The following is a 17,591-nucleotide window of genomic DNA, read 5'->3' as shown; positions in this document are numbered from 1 at the left end:
CAAGCTGCCAGCTGCAGTCCCTCAGTACTGATCTGTACCCAAGCCAGAAACAAAGAACCAAGTAACTGCCTACTCCCCTAAATGAGCAGGGGGAAGAGGATAGCCATAAAATAAGCAGCAAAACACCCCACCCTCACACCAAAAACCTGTGAGAGATCAAACTGTGGGCCGGATTTTAAAAAAGGGTTACGCGCATAAGATACGCGCGTAACCCTTCTAAAACGGCCCTGCGCCGCCGAGCCTACATCGCATAAGGCTTCTGGCGCGCGCAAGTCCTGGGGCTTTCTTGGGGTGGGCGTGTCGGGGGCGTGGCGTGGTCGGCGCTGCGGGCATGGTTTCATCCTGGGGGCGCGGCCTCCAGACTAGCCCCCGGACCGGAACATGGCGCACACAAGTCCTGGGGCTTTCTTGGGGTGGGCGTGTCGGGGGCGTGGTCGGCACCGTGGGCGTGGCCTCCAGACTAGCCCCCGGACCGGAACATGGCGCGCGCAAGTCCTGGGGCTTTCTTGGGGTGGGCGTGTCGGGGACGTGGTCGGCACCGTGGGCATGGTTTCATCCTGGGGGCGTGGCCTCCAGACTAGCCCCCGGACCGGAACATGGCGCGCGGTAGCCGACCGGCGCGCGCAAAGTTACACCTGCTTCGAGCAGGCTTAACTTCTGTGACAAAGAGTGGCCTCGGAGGGAACGGGCAGCGCGCGCAGGGCTCGCCGCACGCAAGTTGCACAAATGTGCACCCCCTCGCGCGCGCTGACCCCGGATTTTATAAGGTACACGTGGCTATGCGCGTATCTTATAAAATCAGGCACACTTTTGCTCGTGCCTGGTGCACGAACAAACGTACGCGTGCGTGCTATGTTTTAAAACGTACCCCTGTGGTTCTTCAGAGACCACACAGCAAAAACAGATCGAGCGCACTCTCAGTACCTTCTGCTAATCAAGGGCAGGACTCTGGCCTGACCTGTGCTCCTACAGGAACGAAAATTAGCAGGTAAGAACCAATTTTCCTTTCCCTGTACGAACCCGGATCAGTCCAGACTCCTGGGATGTACCAAAGCTTCCCTAAATGGTGTGGGACTGCGAGAGTCCCGCTCACTTGTACCAAAATTTCTAGCCCCCAGGGACTGGACATCCAAGTGATGTCAGCCAAAGGTGTGCAATGATTTCCATGTAGCTGCCTCAGATCTGAAGAGAGGCTGACACTCTGCCCAAGAGCGAGAATGTGCCCATAGACCCTATGGAATTGGGCAACCTTGACAGATATATGTGGAGTTAGTCGCCCCTTTCAATCACCGCGCAATAGTCACTTTTGACACCTTATGCCTGTCTTGGTACCGCTCCACAACACAAACGTGATCTGACATGTGGAAATTATTTGTGACCTGGTGTCTCAGCAAGGCTCGTTTGACGTCTAGGTGAAGTAAATCTCTAGTGTGCGCTGCTGCCAGATCCAAGTTTGAGAAGGACGGGAGCTCCACTGGCTAATCAACGTGAAAGGACACCATCTTGGGCAAGAAAGAAGATAGAGTCTGCAAGGAAATCCCTTCGTAGGCTCCCTGTGGGAAACCGCTTGAAGTTTGGAAATTCTGTTCGGCGTGCAGATAGCCGCCAAAAAGACCACTTTCAAAGTGAGATCCTATATAGTCGCATGCCGCAGAGGCTCGAAAGGGGCGCACAGAGGCTCCACAAGACCACATTAAGGTTCCAAGATGGGCACAGGTGCTTCACACCTCGAAGAAACAGAACATCTGGATGTGCCAAAAGCGACACGCCACCAACCTTGCCTCGGAAGCACTGCCACTTGAACCTTAAGCGAATTAAAAAGAAGAAGGACAGCCCTTTTTGCCAAACCATGGTGCATAGACTCTTCTGGGGTCCACCTTCCGGCCAGAACACCAGGAATCAAAGACTCTCCACACTCTCATAGGATAGCAATGACAGTGTCTGAATAACCTTTTCCCCCTCAGATGCCGCCTTTCAAAAGGCGAGCAGCCAGACAGAATCATCTGCCTGATCGAAACAAACTTGTCCCTGACACAGTAAGCTCGGTAGATGGACGAGCCAGAGGACCGTCCACCGCTAGGTTGATCAAGACTGCAAACCGCTCAGGCACCACCAGGATCACAGGTCCCAGATGAATCTCTATTTTCCGGAGAATTCTGCCCACCAGAGGCCAGGGAGGAAACAGAGCAGGGCAACCGTCGGCCAAGGCATCTACTCCCTCGGCTCCTCTCTCTCCGCCTGAAGAAACATGGAGCCTTGGCATTTCAGAAGGTAGACATTAAGTCCACGCACTGGGTCCCCCCACAGATGACAAATGAGGGACATTGCTTCCTCGGACAGTTCCCACTTCCCGGGATCCAGCTGCTGGCGACTTAGAAAATCTGCTTGTACATTGTCCAAGCCCGCTATGTGTGAGGCTGCCAGATCTGCTCTGCCCACTCCACCAGAAGCCAAGCCTCCTGAGTCACGGAATGACTTTGTGCCTCCCTGGCAGTTGATATAGACCACCAGTGTCACACTGACAAGATTCTCACCGACCAGCCCCTCACACCAAGGGGAGAAATGCTGGGAGGGCCAGACATACCGCCCTGGTCTCTAGCCAATTGGAGGACCAGAAAGTCTCCTCCAGGGATGAACGGCCTTGCACCGACTGATACTGACATACCACTCCCCAGCCAAATAGACTGGCATTGGTAGTAACAACCATCCAGATTGGAACAAAGATGTCCATGCAGAGACTCAAATTGTCCTGGTGGAGCCACCATGAGAGAATGGACTGTATAGGCTCTGGGAGAGGGAGAGGTAACTGATAATGATCAGACATTGGGTCCCAGCAAGAGACAGTAAGGCTGATTGCAGAGACCTCATGTGAACAAAAGCCCAGGGTACCAACTCCAAGGTAGAAGCCATAGACCTGAGCACTTGTAAATAATCCCAGACTCTGGGAACCCACTTGGCTAACAACTCCGGAACCTGAGCAATGCGCTTTTCGGCAAGGACGATTCTCCCCGTCTTCATGTCAAAAAAGTGCCCTCAGGAATTCCAGACTCTGGGAAGAAACCAGATGACTTTTGACTAAATAGACGATCCACCCTAGTGATTGAGTCGACAGAGAACCAAATCCACTGCCGTCAGGCACAGGAATTCAGACTTTGCTCGAATCAACCAGTCATCCAGATAGAGATGAACTAGAACACCCTCCCTTCGGAGGGTTGCAGTGACCACGACCATCACACCTTGGTGAAAGTCCTGGGTGCTGTAGTTATACCAAAATGGAGAGTGCAGAACTAAGAACATAAGAAAATGCCATACTGGGTCAGACCAAGGGTCCATCAAGCCCAGCATCCTGTTTCCAACAGTGGCCAATCCAGGCCATAAGAACCTGGCAAGTACCCAAAAACTAAGTCTATTCCATGTTACCGTTGCTAATGGCAGTGACTATTCTCTAAGTGAACTTAATAGCAGGTAACTGAAAATGATTGCCCAGAATCATGAACCTCAGATATAGTTGGTGATCAGATTGCATTCCCATGTGCAAGTAAGCCTCGGTAGAGTCCAGAGAGAGGCCAGAAACTCCCCTTTGTGGACTGCCACAATCACAAAGTGCAGAGTCTCCATCTGGAAACACAGAACCTTTAGCAGCACATTCACCTTCAAGTCCAGGATTGGGTGGAATGTGCCTTCCCTTCTTTGGAAGGATGAAGTAAATGGAATAGCATCTGGATCCTCGTTAATCTAGAGGGACGTGGACAATGGCTCCCAAGTGACACAGACGGCTGATAGTGGTCCTCACCGTGAGTTTCTTGTTCAGATATGAGCAGGGGGACACGAGAAATTGGTTTCTGAGTGGCTGAGCAAACTCTAAAGCGTAACCGTGCTTTATCATACTTAAGACCCACTGGTCCGATGTGATCTTTGTCTACTCAAAAAAAAAAAATAAAAAAATGATAGGTTCTACAAATAGGAGGATGCCTAACAGTGGACCAGCCTCACCTCATTGAGAGGACTTGGCACCACTGTCTCCCTAGGAAGAGCCATCCCTGCCGGGTCAACGACCTCAAAAGGACTGAGACCAAGACTGTTCAAGCAGAGACTTGCCTCAGAGCTGAACCAGAGGGTCTGGGCCCTCAGCATCTCCGATTCCCTTTGAAGTAGGAACAAGAAGATGAAAAAAAAAACTTGCCTGAGGACAGGCTGAAAGACAACTTATGGATCAAGTCTCTGGGAGAGAAAAAGGTAATTTCCTCAATATCCTTGCCGAAGAGTAACTTTCTCTTAAAAGGCAAAGATCCCAACTGCGCCTTGGAGGAAACATCAGCGACCAATTTCTCAGCCAGAGGAGGCACCAACATCCTAGTCTTATAAGGCATCAGTACTGTATGTCACGCCGGCCTCCAGCCGTTCTACCAGGGGGGCCTCAGCCTCAGATAGACTTCACTCCTTGCAGCTGTTGAACCCAGCGAAGACCAGCTCACAGCATGAAACTGCCACGCATGGCAGCCCGAGTGCAGAAGCCTCAAAAGATCTTCTTGATGCGTACCTCCAGTTTTCTATCCTGAAGATCCTTTAAAGCCACTACTCCGGTAACCGGAATAGCGGTCGTCTTGGTGACTGCAGAAACTGCAACCACTTTGGGAACTTTGAGTAGGTCAAGCGCCTCCTCGGGCAAAGGATACAATCTGTCCATTGCCCTGCTGACCTTCAAACCAGTGTCTAAAGTACCCCAGTCCTGGGAACAGAAGAGCACTGTCCGAACTATGGAACGGAAAGGACTTTGCAGGACCCCGAAGGCCAACCAGGACCAGGTCCACCGCCTCCAGATCAAAGTCCCACCACAGGATTCCAATGTCCAACTCCTCCAACACTGCTGGAATAAGTGGGCTCAGCTCCTCCTTAAAACAGACCACCTTAGGGTCATCACCCTCTAGAGACGTACTCTAAGAAGGACAGATCTGGATCCAGCGGATCAACCCCCAGGCCTGGGAATCCACTGCCTGGGTCCCTTTGGTATCAGAGGCAGTCTAGGAAGACTGTGGCTGCTGGACCCTAGGGGCTGTGGAGGTACTGGACTTTTTGGCGGGCTGTACCCTTATTGCTCAATCATAGAGCTAATGGCTACCTAGTGAAACTTAGTTATGCTGTTATTATTTGTCAATTCAAGAGTGCATGTCTGCCTATTAGTCTCATTTACTTTTAGGGGGGATCTAGAGGGATAACACACACAAGGTTAGCTTAGCTTACACATTTAGCCCATTTGCCATAATGACTTCATACAGTTCTGTCCTCCGAACTGGTACTTAGGTGTGCCACTTTGCCATTTGTAAGTGGCACAAGAGGGAAATGAGAAGTATGCCTGAACACAGAAGACCAAAATGGAGAAGGAAATCCCCAGAACACTCTGCGTGTCTTTGGCCTGCCTGAGCTGAATGGACTCTGAGTGACTTACAGAATGTCCCTGGATATCTGTGGAGGCAAGCTGGCACCAGACAGGTGATGTCTATTCATAGAGTCACCACAGGGGAGCTTCAGGCACTATTCTCAGGAGTTTGTAATCCACACAGTTACAGACATGTTGATTGTCTTGACCAGTAAGAGTTTAACCAGAACAAAGAAAGTCATGGGAAATGGGCTACACATCCTGGGAAGCCAATCAGGATAGTTAGTGATGATTTAATCATGCAGTTGACATCACAACTTATGTAAATGATCCTTTGGGCAGTCATGCAAGTCTCTAGAACCTTCTACCCTGTATTTGAATGTTATCTATAAAACAAGGATCACTTTCTGTATACGAGGAGATGCTGGTCAGATTGTAAGACGAAGGGCACCCAGTACCCAGCATCTCCCGAGAACACTTATATTGACTAATAAAAATACATTATACTTTTACTGAGTCTAAGTGTTCTTGTGTCCCTGGCCATAAGCATAGAGTAAGCTTTAACACTAGGGGCTTCCTTGGATGCACCCCAATGCGCAGCCTTCCTGGCCTTAAAGGCCTTTATGGAGCAGGAGCACAAACTCAGAAGAAAATGAGGATGACTAATCCGAAGTATCCCCAGGGTCCTCATTGCTGCCAGGAGGGCCCCCAGCTCACCAACGACTTCCCCCGGAGGACTGGGACTCTGGAGACCCAAACTCCCCTCCGCAGCCTGCACCAACTGAAATGAAGACAACATGGCTGCCGTTCCCACACGGATGGCAACACTGAAGAACACTTCCCCAAGACACAGGAGACCCTGCCGATGTCACCCACGGAGCTCCCCGATGGTATCTCCCTGCTGGGGAGGCATCTGGAGCAAAGGCCAGTGCAGGAAAGACACGACCGACCGCGCATCCCCGCAGGAAGAACAGGCCGCCCCACACAGCATCCACAAGCAAGACCGGGATCCCCCTCTGGTCGAGCGCCGCACAAGAGAGAAGAAAATAAAAGCTGCGATGCTGGGACTGAAGAAAGGTGAAGACGCACTGCCCCAGAAGGAAAAAAACAAACCTCTCACTGTAGATGCTTTTTTTTTTTTTTTTTCTTTTTTTTTTTAAAACTTTAACAAAATGAGAAAGGGGCACTTTCCAAAAAAAAAAAAACAAACCACGCTGCAGCGGAGGAGGCTCCTGAAGATCCCATAGGGCGAGTGATCCGGGACCTCCGGGTATCAGAGCACCACAGGGTCCCCGACCCCCTGCTCTCAACATGCCAGAAGGGATGACCCCAGCAGGGGAGGTGCAGACAGAAGCCTACGTGCCCCTTCTGACTGCAGGCTTTGCACCTCCACCATCCGCTGGAGTCAGAGAAACACTGAGGGAGTGCAGGAGGCACCTGGTCTTAAGTTGTCAGTAAAACTGACTCCATGTGCTGGAGGGAGGGGAGGCAAACCCCAGGAGTCTGCACTGATCTGGGCACGTACAGGGAACGGGTGATGACCAGGCGGCACCATGTTAACTTCACGCCACTGACAGCGAGGAGATTTGTGGCTAAAGCAACTGGGAAACTATTATAGGCAATAGCCGAGCCTCCCAGACAGCAAGAGAAGTATTGGAGCAGCCAGGTTTTACCTTTCATTTCTACATCCCCCCACTGGCAAACTGGTGACTTCTAGATACCTCTAAAATTCTGCACGGCTAATGAAGGAGCTTGCACCTGGCGCCGCCCCTTACTCACCACGCGCCTGGCGCCGCCCCTTACTCACCACGCGCCTGGCGCCGCCCCTTACTCACCACGCGCCACTTCTTCCCCTCCAGCTCCAGCACGGCAGGCGCCTTCTTTGGCAGGGACTTTGCAGGGTCTGTGCTGGCACAGGCGGGTTTTGGAGCCGTGAATGGTTTGGGTCCACTTCGAACAGGGCCACCTTGATTCTTCAATGCTGGGTTCTTGTGCGTTTTCATGTTGTCAGAGACATGTTTCAAGTCTACAACAGGATCACATCAAAACTGCTAAGTTCCCTGCTCAGCCTGCCAAACCCTTCCCAAGCTCTGCAGCCAGGAACTTACTGCTGGTGATGCGCTCTCCCTGGTTGAGCTGAGCAAAGAGAGCCGAGCGAGAAGCAGAATCATCCTGAGGCGGGGCAGGAGCAGGGACTGGTGGGGGAGGTGGGCATGGTGGGGGAGGGGGAGCGGTCTGTGCAGAGGCAGTTCCTGAAGCTCTGGGCCCCTGCAAAGAGAAACAAGAAAAACGTTTTAACAATTTCCATTTAAAGATACCAATATAATCAAAAAGCAGCCAAAGCTATCTCTAGGGTGAAAGTTATTAGAGCTAGAAATTATAGTGAAAGGCCACTTTAAAGAAAGTCTAAATAGGTTAGGACCCTTCAGCTTGATGTGTGTGGCGCGCAACGAGGTAATGGGGAACTTATTTACCTTTCATACAGATGCATGGAGTGTCCCCAAGATTTAAAACTAAAGTTTACAATAGATTTTTTTTCACACGTGCAATTAGGGCATTTGCTGGCGATTCGATCATTAGGAGCATAGATAGCTGGGATTGCTTGGTAACGTGCGCCTGCCTGATGTGAAGGTGGCAGAGATCGTGCATCACCTCCTAGAGAGGATCTTAGTGCATGACCTGGCTGCAGCTGATGTGGTCACCCCTGTAATTACCTCCTCCCTGCCTGGGATCGGCCGCTGTGCTTTCACCACTGGCACTTGATATTATGTAAATAAAGCTTCCTGACACAGCTGGGCACTACGAGAGTGTGCGCTACTGTATAACCTTTACCCAGGATGAAAGGCAAAATAAACGTAGTTACTCTTGAAATGCTTCACCCATCACTTACTGTCTTACTCCAAGACAGCCCTGTGGTGTGATATTCTTTGATGTAGAGCTGCATGTCCTCCCAGACTTTCAGATACGCCTTCACCCAGTCCATGTGCTTCTTATCACTGATGGGATTTAAAGAGAAAGAAACTAAACATGCTAAAACCAACCACAGAGCCCCCCTCCCCTGCTCTCCCCACTCACATGGAACAAAGGCTGGCACTTGCCAAGACATCCCAGAGTGTCTTCTGTGCCTTTTACTACCTAAAACACCCTACACAATCAATCAAGCAACCCCTGTCCCTCATCCAGACCTCAACCTACATATCCTTGTACTCCTTCAGCACGCGGTTGGTGTAGAACATGGCAGCGTCATTCATTTCCTTCACATAAGGGCCAGGCTTTGGGACCTAAAGGACAGACAGGAGTTAGTAACAGGCAGCCAAGAGAAAGAGGAGCAACTGCAGAAAGAGGAGCAACTGCAGAAAGAGGAGCTCCTTCCCTTACCCACCCAGCCCCTGCACCCTCTCCCTGACTGCAGAAAGAGGAGCTCCTTCCCTTACCCACCCAGCCCCGGCACCCTCTCCCTGACTGCAGAAAGAGGAGCTCCTTCCCTTACCCACCCAGCCCTGGCACCCTCTCCCTGACTGCAGAAAGAGGAGCTCCTTCCCTTACCCACCCAGCCCTGGCACCCTCTCCCCGACTGCAGAAAGAGGAGCTCCTTCCCTTACCCACCCTGCGCTGGCACCCTCTCCCCGACTGCAGAAAGAGGAGCTCCTTCCCTTACCCACCCAGCCCCGGCACCCTCTCCCCGACTGCAGAAAGAGGAGCTCCTTCCCTTACCCACCCAGCCCCGGCACCCTCTCCCCGACTGCAGAAAGAGGAGCTCCTTCCCTTACCCACCCAGCCCCGGCACCCTCTCCCCGACTGCAGAAAGAGGAGCTCCTTCCCTTACCCACCCAGCGCTGGCACCCTCTCCCCGACTGCAGAAAGAGGAGCTCCTTCCCTTACCCACCCTGCGCTGGCACCCTCTCCCCGACTGCAGAAAGAGGAGCTCCTTCCCTTACCCACCCTGCGCTGGCACCCTCTCCCTGACTGCAGAAAGAGGAGCTCCTTCCCTTACCACAGCCACCCACCCAGCCCTGGCACCCTCTCCCTGACTGCAGAAAGAGGAGCTCCTTCCCTTACCACAGCCACCCACCCAGCCCTGGCACCCTCTCCCTGACTGCAGAAAGAGGAGCTCCTTCCCTTACCACAGCCACCCACCCAGCCCTGGCACCCTCTCCCTGACTGCAGAAAGAGGAGCTCCTTCCCTTACCACAGCCACCCAGCCCAGCCCTGGCACCCTCTCCCTGACTGCAGAAAGAGGAGCTCCTTCCCTTACCACAGCCACCCAGCCCAGCCCTGGCACCCTCTCCCTGACTGCAGAAAGAGGAGCTCCTTCCCTTACCACAGCCACCCAGCCCAGCGCTGGCACACTCTCACTGACTGCAGAAAGGTGATTGAACAGTTTGCTACCACGATTCTTCTCTCGGTAATTCTGAACCATCAGCATTTGCTCTGAAAGAGGCTTCAGGAAAACCAAAAGTTCATCCTGTAAAAGAAATTTCGTTTCTAGGTGATGTGTATGAAACATGACTTGCCTACTACATTTTAGGCTGTGCTAGATGTCTGATCTACATCAGTCTATGCTACGATTCAGCTCATCTTCCCAATCTCTGCATTTGCTTCAGGACTCAAATCTACAGGAGCAGTTGCAGCTCCATCAATAAACCGGGTCAGCTCAGCTCAGGCAAAGACTAGAAGTGCAAGTCCACAGCAGAATAAGCCAGCGGTCTAAGCTGCCAAGCCAGCCTCCACATTTTCTAAACTCACCTCTGACGGCTGTTGATGCGATGATGCTGTTACTAAGATACTCCTTTCAATCTTCAACCCAGTAAGAACCATCTCTGCCTGCAAGGAAAAGTGAAATACCATTTAGCATGTCTGGCTTGGAAAACCTTCAAGAGACCCCTCCTAGATCTCAGTCAGAGCATCCCAAGGCTTATTCCCCTTTCTCTCCATGTGGGAGAAGGCCAATCTATTACATTTACCTGGGGTATGAAAGAGCTATTGTCTGCAAGCTCCCTCAGTAAATATAGTCACCGGCGTAGAGTAGCCTAGCACCTACAGCAGAAGGCTTCACGTGCCGCTGGGCAAGTCACATCACTCTCCGTTGCTCTGGATTCAAATTTAGATTGTGAGCCCTCTGGGGACAGGGAAGTATCTGAATGTAATGTGCCTTGACCTACCCATGAAAAGGCCCCAGCTAAATATACAATAAATAAGTTGCTATGAATTTAGCAGAATGGAGTCAGTACAAGGAAATACTAAGAATCTTCACCTGGGTCTGGACATCACCACCGATCTCTTTACTGATCTTCATATATTCAGCCACTGGCCCACCAACGAGACAATCAAACGCCTTCACATACTGAGCCAGTCCTGGGAAGGCACAAGAGAAAGAAAAGGAAAGCGTCAGAACGCGCCACAGCTAATCCAGACCTCCGTGTAAGCATTTCACCTCCCATCACTAAGCACTACTCTTTAATACCAAATAAGCTTACATCGGTAAGCATCCAATGTAAAACCTGAAGGAGAGAAGCAGTAACCAACTCCAAAATCCCAGCAAGGGAGGAAATCCTGCAAGTTGTTGCAATGGAAATCGTCATGCACCAAACACACTTAGGATGCTTCTCCATGTCCTCAAGAACACTATACTTACATTTTGTAGAAAGTATAGGTTTTTTTTATTGAGTAATAAGTATTCTTGGGAGATGCTGGATGCCATTTCTCTGACAAACTGACCACCAGCATCTCATTTGTATACATGAACTAATCCTTCTTATATAGGTAAAATTCAATACAGTACTAAGTCAGACATTCTTAAGTTGTGTGACCACCTGGAGTATCATTTACATGCCAACAGCATGACAGAGTATAAGAAAATTAGGTCTTACCTCCGATAATTTTCGTTCCTGTAGTACCAAGGATCAGTCCAGACTCCTGGGTTTTCCCTCCGCACCAGCAGGTGGAGACAGAGCAAGATTTGAGAGGCTCTGCCATATATACCAGGATGCCACCCACAGCCTGCCAGTATTACGTCATGTCAAAGCAGAATGAACCCCAATATACAGGAAGATCAACCGGGAAACCCTGGGTCACTCCCCACCAACAAGGAACCAACCCAAACAAACATTAAGGACCGAAAGAATCAGCTCAGAGTCAACAAATCCAGAGCAAATTTCGGAACAGGGGGACTCTGATCCTTGGTACTACAGGAACGAAAATTAACGGAGGTAAGACCTAATTTTCTTTTCCCTGTAGGTACCGGATCAGTCCAGATTCCTGGGATGTACCAGAGCTCACTACACAGGGTGGGAAACAGGGGCCCGCTCTCAACACGCCTGCTCCAAAAAGCTCTGGAATTTGTTGCCAGAGGATGTGGTTAGTGCAGTTAGTATAGCTGTGTTTAAAAAAGGATTGGATAAGAAGTCCATTACCTGCTATTAAGTTGACTTAGAGAATAGCCACTGCCATTAGCAATGGTTACATGGAATAGACTTAGTTTTTGGGTACTTGCCAGGTTCTTATGGCCTGGATTGGCCACTGTTGGAAACAGGATGCTGGGCTTGATGGACCCTTGGTCTGACCCAGTATGGCATGTTCTTATGTTCTTAAGATCCCATGCTACTGATGCAATTAATAGCAGTGGCTATTCCCTAAGTAAACTTGATTAATAGCCGTTAATGGACTTCTCCTCCAAGAACTTATTCAATCCTTTTTTTTTTTTTTTTAAACACAGCTATACTAACTGCACTTACCACATCCTCTGGCAACAAGTTCCAGAGTTTTATTTGTCCTCCTGTGGATAACAAGTTCCAGAAGTAATAGATTAGTCATTTCCTCCTGCTCCTCTGTACTTCCACCTGAATCTGGCACCAGGAGCCATGATTTGCAGTGACCCAAGGGTTTTCTCTCCTATGATTTCCCAGACCTAAAGACATTACACCGACAGTGGCTCCTTACAATGCAGCCTTAAGCAATGACGGGAGCTGTCTCCATAGCACTCCATGCCCAGAACTTGGGTATTTTCTCTCATTGTTTATAGGTTTACTTTGTTTCTTGTATCAAATACCTCCATGTCTAAAATAAGTGCAGCATAAAGTTTTACCATACCCATAGCTGATTTCACCTGGAAAAAACAAAAACCTCAAACTCATTTTAATTTTTGAAAATAAAACTGAAATTGGAAATAAAAAAAAAAAAACACCCCACTGAATACAGAGCAACTTGGTGATTTAGTGGCCATGCACGTCATAGTCCCCAGTCACTACACAATGACTCCTAGGGGCCAAATTCAAGAGCCACAATTGCAAGGTTCCTAAAGGAACCTCACTACATTACCCCCGTCAAGGAGCATGAGATGGGAGGATCTACAACAGGAAATAAATCCCTACGGAGCTGCAAATGAAGGAAATTGCCAGCGCCTTCATTAGAAGATAAAACCCCTGAATATGCAGACCCTTGCGTGTGTGCAGCGCCTTCTGCTCAGCACGTGCTCTCTTCCTACCTTTGGAAGGAGCATCACCAGCAGCAGCATCATGGAAGCCCGGAGAAGGAGCCACAGCTTCAAGGCGACCCACCACCTTCTCTAACCGCTCCACCAGACTCTGCATGTTTGCCATCACTAACTCCTGCAGGAGAGAAATGGACCACTCAAAAGCCAGGCCAGCAGATAATGCATGCATGTCTTGCTTTCATAGTGGGGTACGGCCACCTTGAGAAGCCATCCAGCTCTTTCTATAGAACCCAGATACTTGATATTTTGAAAGATCCCAAGTTTCTCTTGGGGTTACTGCTGCCCAGGGCATCTAATCACTTTACAATTTTTTATACCCCAGATTATTTCAATAGCCCATTGTGTGGTAGCTGCTGCCTGGTGGAAGAGTCGGTCTGTCCCATGAGGAAAGTGGCAGTGGTAAAAAAAAGAGCCTGGTTTGATTGAAGATGAGGATCTCTTATAAAGTGTGGATGAAGGAGTGGGAGGTGAGGAAGGGGACTGGGTGATCTGTTAGCAATTTCTATGGCACTTGTACTGTTCATGAACACAGTGTTGGTTTCAGTTTCGGAAATTTGTATCACAAGAAAAAAAAAATAGTCTTCCTGATATTTCTACTCCATGGGAAGAAATCAGTTTAGCTTCAGGATGCCACAATTCTGAACCCTAATGCTGCCCACGGCTTTAAACACCCCAGCAGGGGCAGGACGGCTCTTGGCAAGCAGCATTGGCTTTCACATCATCTATACACACCCTTACTCTGCAACTCCTCACCAGGGCTTCCAAACCTGTCCAGTCAGCTTTTTAGGAGATCCACAGTGAACATGCAAATATGCATCTCATCGAGACTCAGTATACACAAGCTTCTCGTGTACGGTATATTCACTGTGGATCTGCTGTTGGACAGGTTGGGAAGCCCTTCAGGCACTTGCTTGTCTGTGCCCTTCTCTTCCACTGACAAATGGCAGCTCCGTACATTTGCAATAGACTTCATGACTCAATGTGTCACCAACACCAGCTTTAGCCTTATTTAAATTGTCTAAAAACATCTGAGGCTGCTTAAGTCTATAAAATAGATTTCCTGTAAACTCGTTTGTAAGCTCCCTGGGGCAGCACAGTCTTCAGTATCGGTACAGAGTAGTAGCGCAGCCACAGTTTCACTTCTAGATTAGTTTCCATTTTCCTAGAATACCGAGCCTTGGCTAAATTTCAGATCAAAATGTAAAAGGGGCTCTTGAACCTTTCCTTCTAAAAATGGCAGAGGACCAATGCATAACTTTGCTGTTGTACTGGGGATGGATCCACTGCTTCTCCTGAAGGGAAGGCTTCCGGTGGGAGTTTGGTGTAAAGCAGTGGTAATGATTTAGATCCTACAATCGTCTACACCACTGAGGATTGGAGCAGCCAGACTAGAGGTCTGTCAGAGTAGAGAACTGCAATTGCTTTTGGGCATGGCAAGTTGTGGATAAACAAAGCAAATATCACATCTGCAGAAGGGAGCTGCTTTTCAGGGGTGCACTGTGCTGGAAAATATTGCTTTGGGGGATTTGCTTCATATGTTACTATATGAAAACATAAGAACATGCCATACTGGGTCAGACCAAAGGTCCATCAAGCTCAGCATCCTGTTTGCAACAGTGGCCAATCCAGCTCACAAGCACCTGTCCGGATCCCAAGGGGTAGATCGATTCCAAGCTGCTTATCCCAGAGATAAGAGGATTTCTGCAATTCCATCTTAATAGTTTATGGACTTTTCCTCCAGGAAATTATCCAAACTTTTTTTTTTAAACACTGCTACACTAATAGTTTTCACCACATCCTCTGGCAAAGAATGCCAGACCTTAAATGTGTTGACTAAAAAATAGTTTAGTTTTAAAATGTATCACCTCGTAACTTCATTGTGTCCCCTAGTCTTTGTACTTTTTGAAAAAGAGTAAAGTGATTTAACGTTTACTCATTTTATAGATCTCTATCATATCCCCCCTCAGCCGTCTCTTCTCCAAGCTGAACAGCCCTAACCTCTTCAGCCTTTCCTCATAGGGGAGCTGTTCCATCCCCTTTAGCATCTTTGTCATCCTTCTCTGTACCTTTTCTAAACTCTGCTACATCTTTGAGATGTGGTGACCAGAACTGAACACAATACTCAAGATGAGATGTCACCATGGAGCGATACAGAGGTCTCTTATGTGTCTGCCTGTAGTAATACGGTGCCAGGCCTGGCTTTGGGGGAAGGGGTGCTGATGTGTCTGGATTTTTCCAGTCCGTTAGGTCAGGGCTCCATGGTTTGAATTCAAACAGCCTGGGATTTGGGAACAGATTGGTTCCCAGGTGTGTGAGAGAGTCAGGTAGTGGGTGGAGTTTGGGTATTGCTGGTTGTATGTGGCAGTGTGAGGTTTACTTGCCTACAGATGGAGCTGCTGCATTGGTTTTTTGGTATTCACGGTTCAGTTTTTTCCCCCGGTGGTCTTCTGCTTCCATGGAGTCCAAGGAAGCTGCGATGGTGGTGGAAGGTCGGGGAGATGAGTGGTGGTGTCCTTTCGGTGGTAGGCAAGTTGCTGCATCTAGATAGCAGTGACTGTCTCTTCGGGGCTGTGTAGCATTGTTGAAATGCAGGCGGTAAGCATGCCTGTCAGCACGTGCTCAGTTGTTGCAGCCTGGGATGGAGAATGAGTTGTCTCCCGGGGCGCGGTCAAGGTGCGCGTTTGTGCCCACAGTCATGGACCTCCGGGTCTTCTGCTGCTGTGAAAGGTGGAGCTCCCATGATGCAGCTATGCTGCCACGAGTCAGAGTTGTCTGGTGCTGAAGCAGTGACTGCTTCTGAAATGGGCTCTGGCCGTGTTAGGGATTCGGCGCTAGTGGGGCAGAGTAGTATTCGCACAGAGTGGAGTGGGTATAGTGTTTAGGGGGACTTTGCATCCTGGAGCTGAGACAGCTATTGGGGCGATAGGGCTGGACCTATGATGGGTCTTGGTTTTTCCTCTGACTGGGGGATGGGAGCCAGAGGTTCAGCTGCTAAATTTCAGAGGTTGTTGGGACAAAATGGGGCCCATATTTTCCAGGTGGGGGAGGGGTCCTCCACCGGATGGAGCTAACTGGAGTACCTCTTATTTTTGATCATCGGTGGAGCCATTCAGAGTGGCTCGGGCCAGGGCTCTTGGCGGGCTGTCCCTGATTACTCGATGGGTTGGGGCCCTTTGGGTCTGTTTTGGCTGCTCCCATTCATCTCGGGAGCTCTTGGATGGTCCAGTTCCTCGCGGCAGGAAGAATGGGGGAATGACCCAGCATCTGCAGCTACCAATGCACGGATCCTTCAATCCCGACTCAGAGAGAGGCTGGCCCGGGTGTTGATCAGCAGGGCCAGTTCTCTGGGAATCTTAGTAGAGGGGGTGAGGTTGGCGAGCCTTCAGTCACTGGGGGTAAGTCGGGTAATTCTTTGGAGGTTAAGAAGTGGGACAAGTCAAAGCTAAGGAAGACAAGGGCTAGGTCTAGCTCTTCTGATTCCTCATCTTCTTCCCATTCTGGATCTTCAGGGGCTTCACCTGTGGTCACGGGAGAGAGGGCTTGCGAAAAAGGGACTGATAGAGGCCCTTGCTTTGGTAACATTTTCTGAATTGTGGGAGGATGTGCAGAGGTCCCTCGGGTGGGGGGGGGGGAGGGGAGAAGTATATTGATATTTTTCAGTTACTGGAGGGCCACAGAGTTAAGAAAGGGAGTGTCTAGCGGCTCCTGGGAGCTCAAAAGAAGGTGGCACATGGTGTCAATTGGATTAGATCCTTTCTTCGCTTGGCTAGTGTAGTTGGGCATCATGACATCATGACCCTTCACACTACAGGTCTCTTCTGGCTGCCAATAAGGAGTACAAGGGGTGGTCTTGGCTCAAATATGATGAGTGCTTCCGTGATCGGATGGAGAACAAATTTAATGTTATGGGGTACGCAGGATGTGTGTTTCTTTGGGGGGGGGTGGGGCATGCACCTGCTGGCACGGATCGACCCGGAACAGGCCTGCTCGACGTGTGCTGGCGGTTTAACCATTCCGGCACATATGCCCGGGTTGTGGAGCCAGACATCCAGTCTCCCAATGTCCTAAGTGATTCGGGGAGCTGCAAAAGCAGCACCTGAGAGTCTGTCGGGCTCCTACACCAATCAGAGTTGCTGCTTTGTTGCTCTCCTTTTGTTTCATGGGTTTGAGTTTGGTTTTTAGATCCCTTTTCGGGGCCAGGTGGGCAAGGTGCAAGAAAGCGGACAAGAATTGTCCGCTTTCGAGCTTAGGACATGTTCTGTTATAGACAAGCTGCACGGGGAGAACCGCAGGCCCTTTTATGGAGCCTCCGTTTTGGGGATTGGTTTTGGTCGTCCTTGTCAGTGGTTCCAAAGAAGGAACCTGGGAAATTTCACATAATACAAAACCTGTCATTTCCTTAGGGCAATTCTGCTAATGATTTTATTCTGCGGGATCTATGCATCTTTTGAGTCAGTCTTGCAAAAGGTGTTGTGGTCAGGGGGCTTTGATGGCTAAGGTGGACAGAGTCTGCTTTCCGGCTGCCTGCCAGACCCTATGAGAAGGGACGAAGATGATGGCACCCGGTATTCTCTCCCAGTAATAGCAGCATTTAAGAGATCAGACCATCGCTCTTCACCACACCAGGCTTCCATCTGACCGAAGTCACAAAGCTTTCCAGTGCAGTCATCCTGCAATACCAGAGGGGTCTTTTGCAGCTTCACCATAGTTTAACTGAGTTAG

At 49.8% G+C, this 17,591-nt stretch overlaps 1 protein-coding gene across 2 annotated transcripts in view; it reads right to left on the bottom strand.

Moving 5' to 3' along the window:
- CAP1 (cyclase associated actin cytoskeleton regulatory protein 1) overlaps nt 1–17,591 on the bottom strand; it is a 39,517-nt gene that overhangs the window by 14,769 nt on the left and 7,157 nt on the right. For both annotated transcript variants that reach the window (XM_029619500.1, XM_029619498.1), the window contains exons 2-9: nt 12,861–12,984; nt 10,632–10,732; nt 10,124–10,201; nt 9,699–9,842; nt 8,573–8,658; nt 8,268–8,373; nt 7,486–7,645; nt 7,213–7,403 (exon numbers count right to left, since the gene is read on the bottom strand). In XM_029619500.1, the coding sequence (XP_029475360.1) occupies nt 7,213–7,403; nt 7,486–7,645; nt 8,268–8,373; nt 8,573–8,658; nt 9,699–9,842; nt 10,124–10,201; nt 10,632–10,732; nt 12,861–12,975 (981 nt within the window). In that variant the 5' untranslated portion in view covers nt 12,976–12,984. The remainder of the gene's footprint in view (nt 1–7,212; nt 7,404–7,485; nt 7,646–8,267; nt 8,374–8,572; nt 8,659–9,698; nt 9,843–10,123; nt 10,202–10,631; nt 10,733–12,860; nt 12,985–17,591) is intronic.

This window comes from Rhinatrema bivittatum, chromosome 11 (genome assembly GCF_901001135.1).
Source record: "Rhinatrema bivittatum chromosome 11, aRhiBiv1.1, whole genome shotgun sequence".
In the NCBI taxonomy this organism is placed as follows: domain Eukaryota; kingdom Metazoa; phylum Chordata; class Amphibia; order Gymnophiona; family Rhinatrematidae; genus Rhinatrema; species Rhinatrema bivittatum.
Note: the sequence above shows the minus strand (reverse complement) of the source record. Positions and strands in the feature narration are given on the sequence as shown.